Source organism: Elgaria multicarinata, chromosome 5 (genome assembly GCF_023053635.1).
Source record: "Elgaria multicarinata webbii isolate HBS135686 ecotype San Diego chromosome 5, rElgMul1.1.pri, whole genome shotgun sequence".
Classification (NCBI taxonomy): domain Eukaryota; kingdom Metazoa; phylum Chordata; class Lepidosauria; order Squamata; family Anguidae; genus Elgaria; species Elgaria multicarinata.
The window spans coordinates 136,297,501-136,318,534 of record NC_086175.1 but is presented as its reverse complement, the minus strand read 5'-3'; the positions used below and the strand labels follow the sequence as shown (position 1 = coordinate 136,318,534).

The following is a 21,034-nucleotide window of genomic DNA, read 5'->3' as shown; positions in this document are numbered from 1 at the left end:
GAACTACAGACCAGTCAGTCTGACATCCATCCCTGGGAAAATTCTGAAGCTGATTATAAAGAAGTCAATCTGTAAACACCTTGAAATCAATGCGGTGATCACTAGAAGCCAACATGGATTTGTCAGGAACAAATCCTGTCAGACTAATTTGATCTCATTTTTTGATAGGATAACCTCCCTTTTGGACTGTGGGAATGCTCTGGACATCATATATCTTGACTTCAGCAAAGCTTTTGACAAAGTGCCCCATGATATTCTGATTAACAAACTAGCTAAAAGTGGGCTAGATGGAACAACTATTAGGTGGATCCACAGTTGGCTACAGAATCGGACTCAAAGAGTACTTATCAATGGAACCTTCTCAAACTGGGGAGAGGCAACGAGTGGGGTGCCGCAGGGCTCAGTCCTGGGCCCAGTGCTCTTCAACATTTTTATTAATGCTTTGGACGAGGAGGTGCAGGGAACGCTGATCAAATTTGCAGATGACACAAAATTGGGTGGGATAGCTAATACCCTGGAAGACAGAAACATACTTCAAAGTGATCTTGATAGGCTGGAGTGCTGGGCTGAAAACAACAGAATGAAATTTAACAGGGATAAATGCCAAGTTCTACATTTAGGAAATAGAAACCAAAGGCACAGTTACAAGATGGGGGATACTTGGCTCAGCAATACTACAAACGAGAAGGATCTTGGAATTGTTGTAGATCGCAAGCTGAATATGAGCCAACAGTGCGATATGGCTGCAAGAAAGGCAAATGCTATTTTGGGCTGTATTAATAGAAGTATAGCTTCCAAATCACATGAGGTACTGGTTCCTCTCTATTCAGCCCTGGTTAGGCCTCATCTTGAGTATTGTGTCCAGTTCTGGGCTCCACAATTCAAGAAGGATGCAGACAAGCTGGAGTGTGGTCAGAGGAGGGCAACCAGGATCATCAGGGGTCTGGAAACAAAGCCCTATGAAGAGAGACTGAAAGAACTGGGCATGTTTAGCCTGGAGAAGAGAAGATGGAGGGGAGACATGATAGCACTCTTCAAATACTTAAAAGGTTGTCACACAGAGGAGGGCCAGGATCTCTTCTCGATCCTCCCAGAGTGCAAGACACAGAATAACGGGCTGAAGTTAAAGGAAGCCAGATTCCAGCTGGACATCAGGAAAAACTTCCTGACTGTTAGAGCAGTACGACAATGGAATCAGTTGCCTGGTGAGGTTGTGGGCTCTCCCACACTAGAGGCCTTCAAGAGGCAGCTGGACAACCATCTGTCAGGAATGCTTTAGGGTGGATTCCTGCATTGAGCAGGGGGTTGGACTCGATGGCCTTATAGACCCCTTCCAACTCTGCTATTCTATGATTCTATGTCCAGAGCAAAGGCTTTTTAAATCTTGCTGCAGACTTTTAAAACCATTTCACTTCTTATGTTTTGTTCTCCGGGCCTCAATTCTAACCTTAATTTTGAGACCGGTTCTTCTGCTGCATCACCTTGTATTATTGCATGATTCATTCTACTGTCATAGATTTGAACTTGCTTTTATTCTGTAAACTGCCCTGAGAATGTCTTGTTATCGGGCAGCCTATCTATTTCATAAACAAATGAAATAGGCAAACAAAGAGGTTGACGATGGCAAGCCCCAGAACACCAGTGGCTGGAAGGCAAATGCCAGCAGGCCACTGCCCTCATGCTCTGGTCAGTCACTGTGGAACGCTGGGTGCTGGACTAGATGGACTTTTAATCTGATCCAACAAAACTCTTGTGTATTTATAATGGGGAACGAAATAGAAATGAGATTTATTTTTTTATTGAAAATAATACAGAGCATCAGCATAAAAATAAAAGATTCAATAAAATATTTAACAAGGCTGGAAGAGGGGGGGGGGAAAAGCTTAGGACCCCCCAAAACCTTGAAGGATTTTGTAATAATGATACACACACATGGGCTGTTGTTGCCTTGCAATAATTGGTAACACTTTCCCAATGCTGGAGTCCTGACATTGGATTGTAAACTAGGTTTTCATTGTGTCAAAGATCCGAACAGCTAGAATTACCCATTGCTTTAGTTTTACAAATTATTTTGAATAATATTCATGGCGCACAATCAACATTATACACATTCTACGGTACTAGGGACAGCTGCTAAAAAACTTGGTTAATACCACTCCCATCAGTGAGGACCCAGGGTTGTGGAAAGAAAGTGCTGCATGTTGAATAAGCCACAAGGACAAACCTCTCAGCTATGGATGAGACTAATACTATATCTTGGACAAATTCCAGCGTGGGCGATGGGGTTTTTTTCACCATTCAAGGTTCTTCCGCTATATCAGTCAGACACAGGCCCCATGACATTTCCTGACTAACCCTTCATATTGTACACTGCTGAGTGCAAGATGCATTAAAAACCAAACATAAAATGATAAAAATGCGGGGAAGAAGAGCTACTGTCTAGCACCAAGAGGAACCAAAGAGATTACACAGAAAGCATCCTGGTGAATCAGACCAAGGGTCCATCTAGCACAGAGTTCGATTTCCAACAGTGGCCAGCCTGGTGTTGCTTCTGGAATGACCCAAAACAGGACATGATGGCAACATCTACACCCCACTCCATTACCCAGATATCTGTGTAGCTATCATGATTATTAATTAATTACATTTATATTCCACTCCACAGCCAAAGCTCTTGGGGCTGTTTACAATGATTGCTTTAAAAGGAAATCCCTGGAAGATTGATCACTCTAACTTAGTGGCCATTACATCTTATGGCAACAAATGCCCCAAATTAATTATGCTGCATTGGGTGAAGAAATCCTCTTTTGTTTAACCATCAATTTAACTGGATTATTATTATTATTATTATTATTATTATTTATATAGCAGTGTACATGGTGCTGTACAGAGTAAAACAATAAAATAGCAAAACCCTGCCGCATAGGCTTACATTCTAATAAAATCATAATAAAACAATAAGAAGGGGAAGAGAATGCACCAAACAGGCACAGGGTAGAGTAAAACTAACAGTATAAAAGTAGATCAAAATCAAGTTTTAAAAGCTTTAGAGAAAAGAAAAGTTTTTAGCTGAGTTTTAAAAACTGCGATTAAACTTGTAGTTCGCAAATGTTCTGGAAGAGCGTTCCAGGCGTAAGGGGCAGCGGAAGAAAATGGACGAAGCCGAGCAAGGGAAGGAGAGACCCTTGGGCAGGTGAGAAACATGGCATCTGAGGAGCGAAGAGCACGAGCGGGGCAATACTGTGAGATGAGAGAGGAAAGATAGGAAGGAGCTAGACTGTGAAAAGCTTTGTAGGTCAACAGGAGAAGTTTATATTGGATTCTGAGATGAATTGGAAGCCAATGAAGATGACTCCAATATACCGTATTTCTTCGATTCTAAGACACCATCGATTCTAAGGCACACCCCATTTTTAGAGCTGTTACTTTAGGGAAAAAAGTGCGTCTTAGAATCGAAGAAATACGGTAGTCCCGCTATACACTTCCTCCACACCATGCAAAATTTTCTAAACTTTCTGTCGTGTTCTCTCATTTATCATCTTTTTCGCTAAACTAAAAGCTTTTCCTTATGGAGGTGCTCTAACCCTTTGATTCATTGCCGCCCTTTTCTGCATATTTTCCAGCTGTACATCACTTCACTTAAGATGAGGCAGCCAGGACTACACACAACATTCCGAAAGCAGGTACACAGGAAAGACGTTATTATATTGGCAGTTTATTTTCAATTCCTTTCTTAATATCCCTTTACCTAAACGTGCTGCTTTACAATAAGATTAAAAAGCTAGCATGGTACAGTGAACCAATATATTTATTTAGCTATAAACCACGAGCCGAAGATTTCTTTCCTGGGTGATCACAAGCAGTTCAGTTTCCATCAGTAAATGGAGTTAGTCTTCTCGTCCCCCCATGCAATGTGCATACTCTCCCACACTGGATGCATTCAAGAGGGAGCTGGAAAACCACCTGTCAGGGATGCTTTAGGGTGGATTCCTGCATTGAGCAGGGGGTTGGACTCGATGGCCTTATAGGCCCCTTCCAACTCTGCTATTCTATGATCCTACTTTTGCACTTACTTATATTGAACATTTTGCTAACATATTGCCCATTCAGCCACTTTAAACAGATCCTTTTGGAGCTTGAGTTTTCACCATCTTGAATTCTTTGGTATCATACCTCACTCCAGGCGATACATTCTTAAGTTAAACAACACTAGCCTCAATACAATTCACTGCTTCCTTCCTTCCATTGTAAAAACTGCCTGCTTATACTGTAACTACCTTCTGCTTCCTGTTCTTTAATGCATTATTTCTACATGTGAACCTGTCATAGAATCACAGAATAGTAGAATGCGAAAGGGCCTATAAGGCCATCGAGTCCAACCCCCCCACTCAATGCATGACTGCTAAGTTTGTATTTTACATTTTTAATGCATTGTACACTGCCCAGAGAATTCAGGTTATTGGGTGGTTTAAGGGTATAGTGAGTGAGTGAATGAATGAATGAAGTTTGTTCAAGAGCCTTTGGTGAGGGAGTTTGCCAAAAGGGCTTGGAAATCTATGTCTACTGGAAAATCTATTTGCTTCCTGACTCTCTCGAATAATTTTAAAAGGTTGGCAAGGCAGGACTTTCCTTTGCAGAAACCACGCTGAGCCTTCTTCTTTCGTGTTTAATACATTTAATAAATTTACCCCAGGCAAGTTATTAACAGGTTTGTAATTTCTTGGATTCTCCCCACCCAATCATTGTAAAGATATCACTGTTATACAGGCTACTTTTCAACCCTCTAATATGAAGGCCAATTTGTGATAGGTTGCCTATTTTATTAAAAGATTAATAAAGATCACATTTGAGTTAGAATTCTGGAGTTCATACATGCTGGTCCTGGTGACTTGTGAGTTTGTAATTTGTCAGGTAGCCGTAGAACTTCTGTCTCTTTACCTCTATTTGACTGAGTTCTTCAGATTCCTTCCCCCATTTCCCGCAAAAGGTTCAGGAAAGGGTGTTGGCCAACATCTGCACTGAAGAGCAATGCAAAGATTTAATTATGGGCGCAACCCTATCTGGATCTTCATCAGCTTCTGATCACAGAGACTGACAGGCATCCTATGTAGAGTGGGATTGTCTAGATGGGCTTTTTTTGTCTGTCTAGTTGGAGCTTTGTTGAGTGGAAGGGAAGGAGGTTGGGGAGGCAGGAGGATTCCTCGTAAGCTGGCCTCCCCAGACTCCTCCCCTGTCTGCCTGAGGGAATGCCCCCTTTACCTTCCCTCCAAGGTCACTTTTGCTACCTTAGAGAGGCAGATGGTATGGCTGTCTCCATGCTGGCTAAGTGGCGGATGAGGGGGCAGGGATCTCAGACTCCCGGGGCTGAGGTTGGAGCACTATCTCTGACCTCGGACCTAGAAATCCAAACTGTCTAGGGACCATAGGATTGCTCTTCCTGTTTCTCTTCAATCTCCCTATCCTCCTATAGTCTTTCTTTCACTCATTTATCTAACATTTCAACAGCCACCCACGACTGTTTTCTGTAAATGCATGTGAAACAAGGAAGTTGCGCTTCAGAAGTCCTGCTTTTCTGCCTTATCATCAAATTACAGTTGCATGCTTGAACTTGTGCTTTATAGGTTCCTCATGTAAGCAAAACTTCCATTATTAAAAGAAAACCTTTTGCCTAACGTAGGTACCTGGACATGGCTCATTGACCACACTGGCATCTTGCTGCACCTGTTTATAGCCTTCCTAATATAAGAAGTGCACTGAGGCAGGATCAGACCGAGGCTCCATCTAGTCCAGCACTCTGTCCACACAGGGGCCAACCAGCTGTCAGCCAAGGACCAACAAAGCAGGACATGGTGCAACAGCACCCTCCCACCCATGTTCCCCAGCAACTGGTGCATACAGGCTTACTGCCTCGGATACTGGAGGTAGAATGTATACCACGTAGAATTATGTGGCATATATTCTAGGTGAGCTCTTTTATAGTAGAATAAAACAACACTTTCAAAAACAAAATGGGGTAAAAGACAAAATAGAACGCTGGGTTGGGTTACTTCAATGTAATTTGGTGTTTCCGTTCGTTTTTGGGGTTTGCCCTGAGAAGCGCTATGTCATGACTGCTGACACGATCATGCCCAAGTGCCCTCTCCCTCTGAGCAGAGCCCGGCCATCTCCTTGGTATACACCTGAGCTGAGGGCAATGAAGCAAGGGAGGAGACAGCTAGAACGCAGGTGGAGGAAAACTTGTGCTGAGTCTGATCGAACACGGGTTAGAGCTCACTATCGAGCCTACTCTGTGGCAGTGAGGAGGGCAAAGAGACAGTTCTTTTCCACCAGCATTGCATCTTTTCAGTGTCGTCCGGCGGAGCTTTTCCGGGTGGTTCGTGGCCTGTTACACTCTGGGCCAGGGTGAGAGATGGAGGAACCCTCAGTAGCACGCTGTGACAAATTTGCATGGCATTTTGAAGATAAAAGCGCTCAGATTCGTCATGAATTGGACGCCGCGCTTAATGCAGCTCCACTAGTAGAGGTGTTCGGAGCACCGTCTGGTCCAGTTTTATTGGATGAGGCCCGAGGATGTGGACAAGGTGCTTGGCCAAGTTCGGTTGACCCTTGACCCTCATGGCTCATTACATCAAATAAGGGGGTGATCACTGGCTGGGTCCAGGAGGTTGTAAATGCCTCCCTGAGAAAGGGAGTGGTGCCGGTGTCTTTAAAAGAGGTGGTAATCAGACCACTCCTGAAGAAGCCTAATCTGGACCCGGAGGATGTTAACAACTACAGGCTGGTGGCTAATATCCCTTTCCTGGGCAAGGTGCTTGAGTGGGTGGTTGCAGGACAACTCCAGGCACTCTTGAATGAAACGGATTATCTAGATCCATTTCAATCAGGCTTCAAGCCTGGTTTTGGAACAGAAACTGCCTTGGTCGCCCTGTGGGATGACCTTTTCTAGGAGAGGGACAGGGGGAGTGCGACCCTGTTGATTCTCCTGGACCTCTCAGCAGCTTTCGATACCATCAATCATGGCATCCTTCTGGATAGGTTGTCTGGGCTGGGAGTTGGAGGCACTGTGTTGCAGTGGTTCCGCTCCTACTTGGATGGCCGATTCCAGAAGGTGGTGCTGGGAGATTATTGCTCTGTGCCATGGCATTTAGGCCATGGGGTTCCACAGGGCTCTATTTTATCCCCAATGCTGTTCAATGTTTACATGAAACCGCTGGGAGAGGTAATCCGGAGATATGGGTTGAGGTGTCATCAATATGCGGATGACACCCAGCTCTACCTCTCCTTTTCATCAAACCCAGGTGAGGCAGCACAGTAATGGACTGGATGAGGGCCAATAAAATGAGACTCAATCCAGGCAAGACAGAGGTACTGTTAGTGGGTGGTTCACCTTTCTGGCTAGGTGAACCGCCCAGAGAGCTTGTGAACCATCCAGACAGCTTCGGCTATTGGGCGGTATAAAAATGTAATAAATAAATTGCACACCCCCTAAAGGATCTTGGGGCTGCTCTTGGATCCATTACTATCACTTGAGGCACAGGTGAACTCAGTGGCAAAGAGCACCTTTTATCAGCTTAGGCTGATATACCAACTGCGCCCTTATCTGGACAGAGATAGCCTAGCTACAGTTATCCATGCTCCGATAACCTCTCGTTTAGATTACTGCAATGCATTATATGTGGGGCTGCCTTTGAAAATGGTCTGGAAACTTCAACTGGTACAAAGCAGGGCAGCATGTTTACTAATGGGGACTGGCCAATGAGACCACATCACGCCAGTCCTTTTCCAACTTCACTGGCTGCCAGTCCAGGTCCGGGCCTGATTTAAAGTGCTGGTATTAACATTTAAAGCCCTAAACGGCTTGGGGCCAGGCTATCTGAAGGAACGCCTCCTCCCATATGTACCCGCCTGGACCCTAAGGTCATCCTCAGGGGTCCTCCGTGAGCCCCTGCCAAAGGAAGTGAAGCAGGTGACTACCAGGAGGAGGGCCTTCTCTGCTGTGTCACCCCAGCTGTGGAATGCGCTCCCTAAGAAGGTTCGCCTTGCACTTACACTATATTCTTTCAGATGCCAGGTGAAGACCTTTTTATTCTCTCAGCATTTTAACCATCTCTAAATTTAATTTTAACTTTGCTGTTTTAAATTTGTATTTCTGCACTGCTGCTGATTTTATCCTGGTTGTGCTTTTATATTGTCTTGTGTATCATGTTTTCATACTGTTTTGTTTTATATTTTGAATGGTTTTAATTTTTGTGAACCGCCCAGGGAGCTTCGGCTATTGGGCGATATAAAAATGCAATAAATAAATAAATAAATGACAGCTAGCGTAAGGATCCTGCTCTAAGAAAAAACAGTCGAGACTGCACATACTTAATATGTACAGAGTTGGACAGCTAGGGAGGTGAAGCTGTAAACTAATTCATGTTTCCTGAAAGGAGATAGGAAAACAATAGGCACAACAGGAAATTCCCTTGTCCTGCATTTAAAACAGACACTTAAACTTTGTGACTAACAGCGCCGTCCTCTGCATGTCTCAGAAGTAAGTCCCACTGATTGGCTCACAAGTAATAACCACCCAGAGTATGGATTGAGTATGGTTTGTTGTTGAATCGTGGGTTGTTGCTACATGCAAACCCTGCACTATGGTTTAACTACGGGTTGTTAACCACAAACAACTCAAGAAGAGAACCCATGCTTTGTTGTTATGTTGTGAACTTAATGGGAAGTACTCCTAGGCATGTGTGCATAGGATTGCTCCTTAAACCATGGAAAGCAGACCCATGAACTTCATCCCTAAAGTAAGTGTCACAAACACTTCACAGTGGAGTTTGATATGGGACCCGTTGTTGCAACAGTTTTCCACCTCTGCACATTCAAGAGAGTTTTAAATATCATGTTTGCCAAAGTTAGAGGCGTCTTCTCATGTCATCTGTCACATAAGCTCTCTGTTGAATGATGGGTGGAGAATTGTTTCATGATAGATTAACAACTGCTGCAGCACTGGGCCTTTCCTGTAGATCTTAATAACCGGGCATGTTCATATCAAGGCAGGTGGTCCTTTTAGGGCTTTAAAGGTTAAAACCAACACCCTAAAAGCAGCTAGTAACCAGCATAGGTCTTTCAAGACAGGGGTAATAGGAACCAAAGCACTGGTTACCAGTCTAGCTGCTCCATTTTGAACTAATTGACGCTTTATTTATTTATTACATTTATGTACCGCCCCATAGCTGAAACTCTCTGGGTGGTTTACAAAAGTTAGGCCCCACGTAAGAGAGCATTGCAATAGATCTCAATATGCAACCACATGGGAAGCTGAAGTACCTCCCTTGCACATTTTACTGCTTTCCACAAAGACAAATTTATCTTTGTGGAAAGATAAAACCATATCTGATGGTTTTTAAATTTTGTATGTTTTTAATGTTTACTGTTTTTAGCTTTTGTGAACCGCCCAGAGAGCTTCGGCTGTGGGGCGGTATATAAATGTAAATAAATAAATAAATAAATATACGAAAGGATACCCAGGGACTTGCTCCAATAGGAAACTACTGAGCAGGCCTCTTTAAACAAAGCCGAACTGTGTATTCATTTGCTTAACTCAATTATGTATTAGAAAAGAGCGGAAGGTAAGGTTTGGATGCAGAAAGTCATAAAACAATCAGTCTGAATTTAAGATTCCAATTTTAGGAACTGGTTTAAGAAGACTGCACCCCTCTTTAGAAGAGTGTGTTTGATTAACCCATGCAAACACGGTTTGTACTTCTAAACAAATGAAGCTTCTAAACATGCTTGCTGGGGAATGCTGAGAGTTGTTTAAACAAAAATAACATCCTACATGCAGAGGATAGCACCTGAACCTGGCTTATAGAAACGCTTTACAAAGATAGACAGATAGATAGCAAGTAATCTGGGCTTGTCTCTGCTGACCGAAAACCTCCGAGGTATTTGTTGTCCCTCACACTGTCTTCAAGAGGTGGTGCGAATACAACTCCCCAATAGTCTAGGTAATTCTTAACTAGGTAATTAACTTACTGATTTCACTTCACCCACCAGAAAACTGAGAAAAATACAGACAGAATAATTGCACGTTTTATAATTACATTCAATGAGATTTCATGATTTACTAGGAGTGATCCCTGTATCCAGCTAGATGACTGGCGGGTGTTTTCTAACAGGGTGGGTGTGACTCCCACTTTGGCAACGAAAGGGTTACTTTATTTCTTGACATTAATGAGGGTACAAGTCTTGAGGAACAGAGAACGAAGGAAAGGGAGGGGTCAGCCGCACTGGGAGTAAAGCAGAAGCAGCAAAAGAAAAGAAAAACTTTCAAAGCAGCAAGGTAAGTGAGCAAACAATGTCGCCCCTTCTCTGAATTCCAGAGATCTTATGGGGAGAGGTTGTGCTCTCACTTTATGCTGAGCTTTGTGGACGGCTACAAATAGGGCTTCCCAAATTGGAGGGAAAGCTGTGGCCAGAGAAGACTCAGGAAAGGGTAATAATCATTGGGTTTACACAAAACAAATAATCACTGGGTTTACACAACGCGGCAACCCACACTCAAGGTTGAGAGGGGTTGCATGTGGGTTGTTGAACTGTGTTGTGTAAACACAGATTGTAAGCCTATTAGATTGTAAGCCTATGCGGCAGAGTCTTGCTATTTACTGTTTTACTCTGTACAGCACCATGTACATTGATGGTGCTATATAAATAAATAAATAATAATAATAATAATAATAATAATAATAATAATCCGAACTTAACTAACAAACCATGGTTCGTTAGCGTAGCTGGATTCACACAACTCAACAACCCATGTTTCAACCACCACCCAAGATTCAAAGCCGATCACACTCAACCTATATTCAACTTTGAGAATAGGTTGCCGTGCTGTGTGAACCCAGCCAATGACTGGCTACTAAAACCCTCCAAAATTGGGCAGGGGGAGGGAGCTGACTTAAGAAGAACCATGCTGGATCAAATCAAGGGTCCACCTAGTCCAGCACTCTGTTCAAACAGTGGCCAACCAGCTATCAATGGGAAATCCACAAGCAGGACACGGTGCAACAGCACCCTCCCACCCATGTTCCTCAGCAACTATAGGCTTCCTGCCTCTGATACTGGAACTGGCATATATATAGGCTTCCTGCCTCTGATACATAGGCAGTCTGTTACAGTCTGTCTCAGCACACTCTGAAATATGTTTTTACATAGCAAAAAAAAATATGTTGCTCTTGCCAATACCTGCCTTGTCAAGGGAGGGGCCATATCTCAAGCAGTAGAGCAGATACTTTGCACACGGAACGTACAAGGTTTGATTCCCAGCATCTCCTGGGAATTGTGCCTGAAATCCTGGAGATCTGCTGACGATCACTGTTGACTATACTTGACTAAATGGATCATTGGTCTGATCGTCAGCAGATAATGCAGCTTCCTGTGTTCCTAGTAGGCTGGTCTCACAGCCCTTGTCCACGTGCTTGTGTTTCAAGACCCCTTTAATTAGTGTCACGACGACTACGGAGGTTACTTGCCTCATGGACAATGAAGTGTCTACTTAATCAAGCGAAGACCCATTCGATTTATATTTTACTGAGGAAAAGCACCATACCTCGTATGCTAGTCCTTGGCTACTTGCTCATTTGACTCTGGCAACTGATCCAGATAAGAAGGCAGGAAAGTTTTCAACGGGAAGAAAATGAGTTTAGTGTCCCGCTGTTCTCCAGCCAGGACTGAGCCAGAGAGTAAGTAATGACGGGCTAGATCAGCCTTCCCCAAGTTGGGGCCCTCTAAGTGTTTTGGACTACAACTCTCAGCGTTCCTAACCAGTGGACATACTAGGTAGGGCTGATGGGAGTTGAAATCCAAAATGTCTTACCTTGCAAAGGTAGCTTCTTGATTTATGCTGATATGCTTGGGCGGTGAAGAGGGGGAGGCAGAGGCATGTAACAACATAAATGCTTTTTATATTGTATTTTGTATTTGTGTTTTTAAATTGTTGGTTGTTTTAGTATGTTCTTCATGGTTTTAATTTTTGTGAACCGCCCAGAGAGCTTCAGCTATCGGGCGGTATAGAAATGAAATAAATAAATAAATAAATAAATAAAACTCACTCAGCCACTGCACCTGCAACATTTATCAAATGTTGTAATATACGTGGGGTCTTATTAACTGTTAGTCATATATAATGTATCATTTATGAACTGTATATTGTTTTAAAATTTTGAATCATAAATTTTAAGTAATGTCTGTTTGTTTTTAATGATTATGTGATTTTTTGAAATGGTCAAAAGACTTATTCAATAAAGGTATTCATTCATTCATTCATTCATTCATTCAGGTATCACTGGCCCACCAGGGCCTGGCTGCCCTGCATGGCATTATCAAAACCCGATTAATATTATATACTTGGTTTGCATCCCTTTCATTTCCCAAGCAGTCTCCCACACAGGTAGCACGAACCAGGCCCAGATTTTCTTATATTTAAAAATACAGCTATATTAGGTGCCCTGGAGTAAGGTGTCTAATACAATACACACACGATTCCATCCATCTTCTCTTTGACATCACTTAAATCTCCCTAACCATTCTCCCTGCCATTCATCCAATGCTATCTTCCCACCTGTAAAAAAAATCCACATGTGGCACCACATATGCCTGCCCCAACCTGGTGTCCTCTACCTGGGAGTTATAATCCAACACATTTGGAGGGCATCATGTTGGGGAAGGCGGATCTACAGCAACTATGTAATTGCACCAGCTAAAATATGAAATCAGAGTTGTTACACATTTCCTAATGAAGCCCATAACGCTGGACCAAATGTATACTTTCTAACATATAGCAAACCATCTATTCTTAGGACTCTTTGTAGCATGCAGTACTAGAGGTTTGCCTATAAGGACCTTGCTAGATCTACCTCAGAATCCGTGTGGGAGGAGCAGCCATCCCGTGTTAGAAGTAGCGCAGGCTGTCGCTCCTTTCCACACGTCAGACATGGCGGGGGAAGGAAAGCCACGTCGCGTCCTCCATTTTAAAAAAAAGTTAAAGGGGCCATGTGCGCAGGAGCGCACCAACGGAAAGGGAAGTCTTTTTTAAAAAATAAAGGGTTCCCCGCTCGCCCCTGCCCCGATTCCGCCACACAATGTCTGATGCTCCCCCCCGCTCGCTCGCCCCCCCCGGTCGCCGCCCCCGCTCACCATGTCCGATTCTCCCTCCACCACCACCACGGCCACGATTCCCCCCCCCCGGCTCCGCTTCCCCCCCCCCATCTCTCCTGCTGGGTCCGCTCTTCCCCCTCTGGCCTCCATCTCTCCCCCCCTCCACGATTCCCTCACCCCCGGCCCGATGGGCACAGTGGTCCTCTGGAGTGCTGTGCCAGTGCGCGGCTTCTCCCGGCTACTCGCGAGTAAGCCACGTTGCCTGGAAAAGCCGCGGAACCAGCTAGCCACAAGTGGATCCGGTTATCCCGGGTGAAGGGAGGGTTTAGCCCGGCTTGACCCCGGGATCCCCTCTGCGTCATCTGCATGCACAGGGGTAAGCCTGGGTTTCAGCCCAGGCTACACCCTCATCTAGCAATGGCCTAAGTCTAAAAGTCAGCTTGATTAACTTGTCCTGCCTGTTTAGTCCTCCATGGCAAGCTTTCATTTTCCCAAACTGTTCTTTGTCTCGCCTCCTTCCATAAACCGAATGACTCCGTTCAGATTCCAGTGCAGCCTACAGCCAAACTATTATTTGGCTTTCAGGAGTCCAGCATCTGCTTATGTGTGGATCCCCTCATTCTTTTACTGGTTTGCCCTAAGCAGTTTGCCCTGATGTCCAAATTGGGCAAATGGGGTCAGCGCTAGCCGGAAATTGCCTCCAAGCCATGACGTGTGTTTCACATCATGGCTTGAATGCAATTCTTTGTTCATGCTGACCACCTTTTGCTTGATTCAGCCATCACAGCAAACCAAGAACTGGACACTGGAATCTTTGCACAAGAGGAGGGAGCACACAGGTCTGGAGGGCTCTCCAAACATGATTTGACAACTCTCCGCTTGACATCTGCACCAGGCTATTTGTCTTCCCGAGGAAAAACAAGAATGTGTCACAAGTAACTGGACCGTATTTAAAGTGGAGATTTTCATATCCATCTGCTCCAGCATTTCATTTCCATTGATGGCCAGTATGATGCTGCCTCTTTGCCCTCCAAAACAGGAAAGTGGGAAACTTCTTATACATCTCAACACATGGGGTTTTCCTATCCCATAGTGCCTTCTCAGGCACAACAACTGGGACGCCACCACAAACAACACCCTTTGGAAAACATTCTTTGCTCCCTGATACAGGCAACTGTGATGCATTTTCACCCACAGCAGGGCATCATCTGTGTTCTGCAAGCTGAATCATCCACCACACAATACCAGTAAGAGTGAGATAAATATTGCATTGTCCCGTGAGATATTCCCCACGACCCTGAAAAGCACAGGGCATCCCAAACTTACATTAGAATCGGTCTAACCTTTGTATCTGCTCCCACCTCACAATTTTAGTAACATAGGAAGCTGCCTTATATTGAGACCATTAATCCATCTAGCCCAGTATTGTCGACTTACTGGCAGCCAGTGGCTCTTCAGGGTTTTAGTAAGGAATTTTTCCAGCCCTACCAGGGGATGCCAGAGATTGAACCTGAGATCTTCTGAATGCAAAGTATGTGCTCCACCATCTTTCTGGGGCTAAGAGGCATAACTCTTGTTAAATACTTCCTCTCTCCATCATCATCTTCTATGAAACAATCTCTCCCTACAACTACAAATATCACACAGAGCAACATTGGGCTGCCTTTTGCCTGACTCTGCATGTCTTCTTTTTTTCTAAAGACCTCCACAGTCCACAAGCAAGTGTGAAGTTTACGAAATAAACTTAACAATTAAAGCACAACTAATCTCTTAACTATTAAAGCACAACTAAGCTGTAAAAAGTGGTCCCAAGCACCGAGCCCTGTGTAATAACTGAAACGCCTGGCAGGATCAGACCAAGGTCCACCTAATCCAACATTTGTTGCAATTAAACATTACGTGTTTTGCTACTAATAGGCCAGGAGTCCACCACAAACCATGCTCCACTTTCTACCCACCCTTGATCTATGGTGGTAGCGTCCTGCTAGCACATCAGTTTCTCTGGACGTGGTTGCTTGTCTGTACATCCTTTTTATGAAACTGATTTTGGACTGCTGTTCTCTGCACCAATTGTGTTAATTGTAGCTTTAATGCTTTAAATATCTTTTAGGATTTTAATATTTTTTTTTTAGAAACATGAGATACAAATTTCAGCACTCTACAACATTCAAAGGTGGGGGGACATGTTAGCAGAGAATGTCCCCTCCAAAGTTTTTTTCTCTATTATGCCGTGACGTGTGTGTGTGTGTGTCCCCTATCAAATTTCCTAGGATGGAGTAGCTAATTAGTAATGTCCCCCAAATATCCCCCAAACCGTATGCAAAAGAACATCCCCCAAAGATCCCTGACAGCACCTGCAAAAGATCCCACTAAGCTCCATTTCATGACTAGGGCACACACACCCCACATCCCAAATGTGGGGGGACAGCTGGATACCAGTCTGGTCTTGGAGAGGTGGGGCACCCCAAACCCACAGACCATTGTGGGGTGCCACCCCGCTGCCCAGGGAAGACACAAGAAGGGGGGAGAATTATTTTGCAAGACCCTTCGCCCTCTTCTCTCCACCCCAGCTGTTTTTTGGGGGGTGGCTCTCCCACAGCCAGCTGCAAATTCACACCCTTCTATGCAACACGGGGGCGAAGTGGGAACAATCCTCACACCCGTTATGAGCTTCTCCCATCCTGCTCCTAACCGGGTAGCTGTGCTAAGGAACTGGGGAAGCCCAACCACCTTTACAACCTGGGAGTGGGAGAGAGAGAGAGAAAAGGGGGGTATTCTGCGTGTACGTGTGAACGCGCTGCCTTTCGGGTCCCCCGCTTCCCAAACGCCGCGAAACCCCCGGAGTGGCGTTAACTCACAGAACTCGGCGATGTAATAAGAGACGACGTAATTCTCCTCGCACCAGTCGAGGGTGGAAGTCTGCGGGCCCCAGTAGCCGTCTCGGTCGCCGGCGGGAGCCATGGCTTGTGCTGTTTATTGCCGGGCCCGCCGGGCCTGACTGGAAACGGGCTCGGCTGCCTGTCTGGCGGCTGACTCCGGAGGAAAGGACGGGGCCGGCTGCCAACGTCGCTCCCGGATGGGATCTTGGCCGAGCTGACCCCGCCTTCCCGCCGGCTCGAGGCGGGGCCGCGGCGAAGCGACGGAGGCCCGCCTCGCAAGGCCTGCCAGGCCCGGCCTCGGCGTTGCCATGGCGACCGGCCGCCTGCGGCCTACAACCCTCCGCCCGCCCGCCCGCTCCGCCTGTCCACGACGAAGGCGGGGATCTCTCCTCAGCTCGGAGAAGTGAAGCCGAGAGAGAACGGCAAAGGAACCTGGCCAGGCGAAATGGGGGAAAGCGCCGCCGATGCCCCGTTTCGGGCAACCTGCGACGACTCCTCAGGAGAATAGTCCTTACTGACGTGGGGCTGCACCACTTTAGGCTTCGGTGGTGGAGTCACGGGATCATAGAATAGCAGAGTTGGAAGGGGCCCACAAGGCCATCGAGTCCAACCCCCTGCTCAATGCAGGAATCCACCCTAAAGCCTCCCTGACAGGTGGTTGTATTGAAGGTAGGGTGACCATATGAAAAAGAGGATCTTTAACAGCTGTATTGAAAAGGACATTTCAGCAGGTGTCATTTGTATATATGGGGAATCTGGTGAAATTTCCTCTTCATCACAACAGTTAAAGCTGCAGGTGCCCTGCCCTCTTTTAAATCTGGTCACTCTAGTATAGCTCCTGCAGCTTTAACTGTTGTGATGAAGATGGAATTTCACCAGATTCCCCATATATACAAATGACACCTGCTGAAATTCTCGTTACTATGCAGCTGTTAAAGATACAGGAGCCCTGTCCTCCTTTTCATAGGGTCACCCTATTGAAGGCCTCTAGTGTGGGAGAGCCCACCACCTCCCTAGGTCATTGGTTCCATTGTTATACTGCTCTAACCATCAGGAAGTTTTTCCTGATGTCCAGCCGGAATCTGGCTTCCTTTAACTTGAGCCCGTTATTCCGTGTCCTGCACTCTGGGAGGATCGAGAAGAGATCCTGGCCCTCCTCTGTGTGCTTATTTATTTCAACGTTTTAAGGCTGCGTGTCCGGGCTATCCGTTTCCAGATGCTTCAGGTAGCTGATAAACACACGGAAAATCCTATAAAAGTCGAGCTGGAAAAAGTGCAGAAAAGGGCAACTAAAATGATTAAGGGGCTGGAGCATCTCCGTTATGAGGGAAGGTTATATCAACTGGGATTGTTTAGCTTGGGGGGGGGAGGAGGCTAAGGGGAGACATTATTATTATTATTATTATTATTATTATTTATTTATATAGCACCATCAGTGTACATGGTGCTGTACAGAGTAAAACAGTAAATAGCATGATAGAGGTGTACAAAATTATGCATCGTGTGGAGAATGTGGATAGAGAGACATTTTTCTCCCTCTCAAAATACTAGAACCCAATGGGGTCATCCCATGAAACTGTTGGGAAATCCAGGACAAATAAAAGGAAGGACTTCTTCACACAGCACATAGTTGAATTATGGAACTCACTACCGCAAAATGTAGTGATGGCCACCAATCTGGAGGGCTTTAAAAGGGGGTTGGATAAATTCCTGGAGGCAAAGGCTGTCCATGGCTGCTAGCCCTGATGGTTGTGTGCTATCTCTAGTATTCAAGGCAATAAGCCTGTGTGCACCAGTTGCTGGGGAACATGGGTGGGAGGGTGCTGTTGCACCCTGTCCTGCTTGTTCGTCCCTGGCTGATGGCTGGTTGGCCACTGTGTGAACAGAGTGCTGGACTAGATGGACCCTTGGTGTGATCCAGCAGGGCTCTTCTTATGTTCGTAATGCAATGTAAAGCGGAGTCACTATAAAAACCCAGATGTAACAGCAGTTTAAAGCAATACCAAGCAGTGCTATGTTCATGAAAAGCAGCTCTCAAGGGAGCATTAGAACAGCAACATCAGAAAACAAGCCAAAGTGTTAGTTATGTTAGTTAAAAGCAGCTTGAAAAAACACTTTCAAAATAATGAAAGTAAAGGCCTTGTGAGCTTTGCTAGGGAGAGAGTTACAAAATCATAGGGCCAACACTGAAAAGGCCTCGTCTCTCTAGTACTAGCCAACCTAATACATCTTGATGGTGGGCCCACCAGCAGGGCATCCAAGGCTGATCTTAAGGCCCAGAACATTCCTTCAAATAACTTGATCCCAAGCCATTTTCAGCTTTAAAGGTACTTTCAATTGATCCAGGAAATGAACAGGCAGCAATGGTAGCTCTGACTGCTTGGGATCTTAGCTTCTGCATTCTGTTACTAGCTGCGCCTTCCTTTAACGTCTTTCAAAGAAGCCCCATGCAGCGTCTTGTCAGGATGGAATGTATAACTGGCACATAAATGAACATGCTCCTCAATGCAAAATAATTCCCCGGTTCTGGAACACTAGGGCCAGATCTACACGTCGTTGCGAAGGCGCTTCCGTGCGCCGTTTTTAAATACGTACCTAAATGAAGCGCCTCTTTCTTTACTGCCTCATGCGCCTTTTCTTTCGTTTCGTTTCGTCGGAGCGGTTCACACTCTTCTAAATTTCTGTCCCTTCCGTCCCAAGTGGGCGTTTCTTAGAGGCTGGCTTTGGTGGATGCTTGTGACGTTCTCCCTTGCTCCCCCCCTTTTTTTAAAAAATCCTCAAATCCCAGAATTCCCTGTTTGGGTCGTTGTGTTCATTGTGGAGAAGATGGAGTCCATGGATAGTGGTAGGTTATGGACGTTCTTTTCTCCCTTTGTCCCGAAGTTCCCTGTCCACGTGTGTATGTGAGACGAACGAACGGGGGTTTTGTATATGAAGTTTTTTTCTCCCTTTGGCCCGAAGTTCCCTGTCCACGTGCGTATGTGAGACAAACCTACGGCGGGGGGGGGGTTGTATATGAAGGTTTTTTCTCCCTTTGGCCCGAAGTTGCCTGTCCACGTGCATATGTGAGATGAACGAACGGGGGGTTTGTATAGCAAGGTTTTTCTCCCTTTGGCCCCAAGTTGCCTGTATACGTGCACATGTGAGACAATTGAACGCCTGTTATGAATATAAGGTTTCCCCCCCCCTTTGGCCCGTAGTTGGATGCGCACGTGCGCATGTGTGATGAACGAACTATTATTATTTATTTATTTATTTATTTATTTATTTATATAGCACCATCAATGTACATGGTGCTGTACAGAATAAAACAGTAAATCGCAAGACCCTGCCGCATAGGCTTACAATCAAATAAAATCATAGTAAAGCAATAAGGAGGGGAAGAGAATGCAAACAAGCACTGGGTAGGGTAAACAGGCACAGGGGGGTAGAACTAACAGTATAAAGTCCAAGCAACATCAAGTTTTAAAGGCTTTAGGAAAAAGAAAAGTTTTTAGCTGAGCTTTAAAAGCTGCGATTGAACTTGTGGATCTCAGATGTTCTGGAAGAGCATTCCAGGCGTAAGGGGCAGCAGAGGAAAATGGACGAAGCCGAGCAAGGGAAGTAGAGACCCTTGGGCAGGTGAGAAACATGGCATCAGAGGAGCGAAGAGCACGAGTGGGGCAATAGTGTGAGATGAGAGAGGAGAGATAGGAAGGAGCTAGACCATGAAAAGCTTTGAAGGTCGACAGGAGAAGTTTATATTGGATTCTGAAGTGAATTGGAAGCCAATGAAGAGATTTCAGAAGTGGAGTAATATGGTCAGAGCGGCGAGCCAGGAAGATAATCTTAGCGGCAGAGTGGTGGACAGAAACCAATGGACTGATGTGAGAAGAAGGAAGGCCAGAGAGAAGAAGGTTGCAGTAGTCCAACCGAGAAATAACCAGTGCATGAACAAGAGTCTTGGCAGAAGAGACAGACAGAGATGTGTCTCCCTTTGGCCCCAAGTTGCCAGTACACGTGCGCATGTGAGACGAACTGCTATGTGTTTCAACTTAAACATTCCTGTTGGTTTAAACATTGTCTTTCAATTTTTAATACAGGTAATGGACGGCTTTGCAGCTTTGGGATTTCGGGGATCCTGCGGAGCCACAGATGGAATGCATAGTTGCAGTGTTGTTGCTGTATATTCCTCACTCTCTTCGCGGCTTTATGTTTTGTGTTACGTTGTTACATATTGAATAAAAACCTTTTGTCTTGGCATCTGTACTTCCCTTATCAACCAGTAGTCTCCAAAAAATGAAGTTTTGTTTAAAAAATAACTTTATTTAAATTAATAATGTACATAAACAAAAAAATAGCACTTCATTAAAAAGAGAACATGCATTCATCAGCAGACATAAAAACATCAAAATTAAAGGGTAATCTAAGGAGGGGTGGGTTGGGTTTGTGTGTGGAGGGGAGAAACTTAACATTATTTACATTCCAACATGCAGAAATGAAGTGAGCTTGACCAGGCAGCAAAAGCAGTTCTGCTTAGAAAAATTCTGTGCAAAAGTGCAGGTTTTGAAAAGGGCGGGGGGGTGGGGTGACGAAAGTATCTGTTCTTACTTTAAGAAATTATGCCATGAGGCAGGGGGAAGAATACATTAAAAAGAGAACATGCATTCATCAGCAGACATAAAAACATCGGCATTTTCTTCTAAAGAAAAAAGTTAATGAGAACTCAGCTCCCCTCTCCTCGCTCGCGGGAAAGGTGAAAAGATGGATTTGTGGGATGGCTATAGACTTTAAAGCACAATTGAAGCAGCTCTGTAAAGAGCAGATTAACCCTAACCGAACAAGCACATATGCGCATCCCTATTAAGATCTAAAAAAAAATTAAAATTGGGAAAGGCAACAGAGGAAAGCAATGAGGAAAATGGAACCCACCCACCTCCCCTCTCCTCGCTCATGGGAAAGGTGAAGAGTAAAGATGGATGCTTTTTGCACCGGATTCGTGGGTTGGCTATAGACTTTAAAGCACAATA

General features: G+C 45.0%; 1 protein-coding gene across 2 annotated transcripts in view; it reads right to left on the bottom strand.

The window, feature by feature from the left end:
• Nucleotides 1-16,220, bottom strand: part of ACER3 (alkaline ceramidase 3) — a 74,364-nt gene extending 58,144 nt beyond the window's left edge. Inside the window, exon 1 of one of the 2 annotated variants that reach the window (XM_063127289.1) lies at nt 16,005-16,220. In XM_063127289.1, the coding sequence (XP_062983359.1) occupies nt 16,005-16,107 (103 nt within the window). In that variant the 5' untranslated portion in view covers nt 16,108-16,220. The remainder of the gene's footprint in view (nt 1-16,004) is intronic. The other variant, XM_063127290.1, reaches the window with a different exon arrangement.
• Between the last annotated feature and the right edge of the window lie 4,814 nt (nt 16,221-21,034).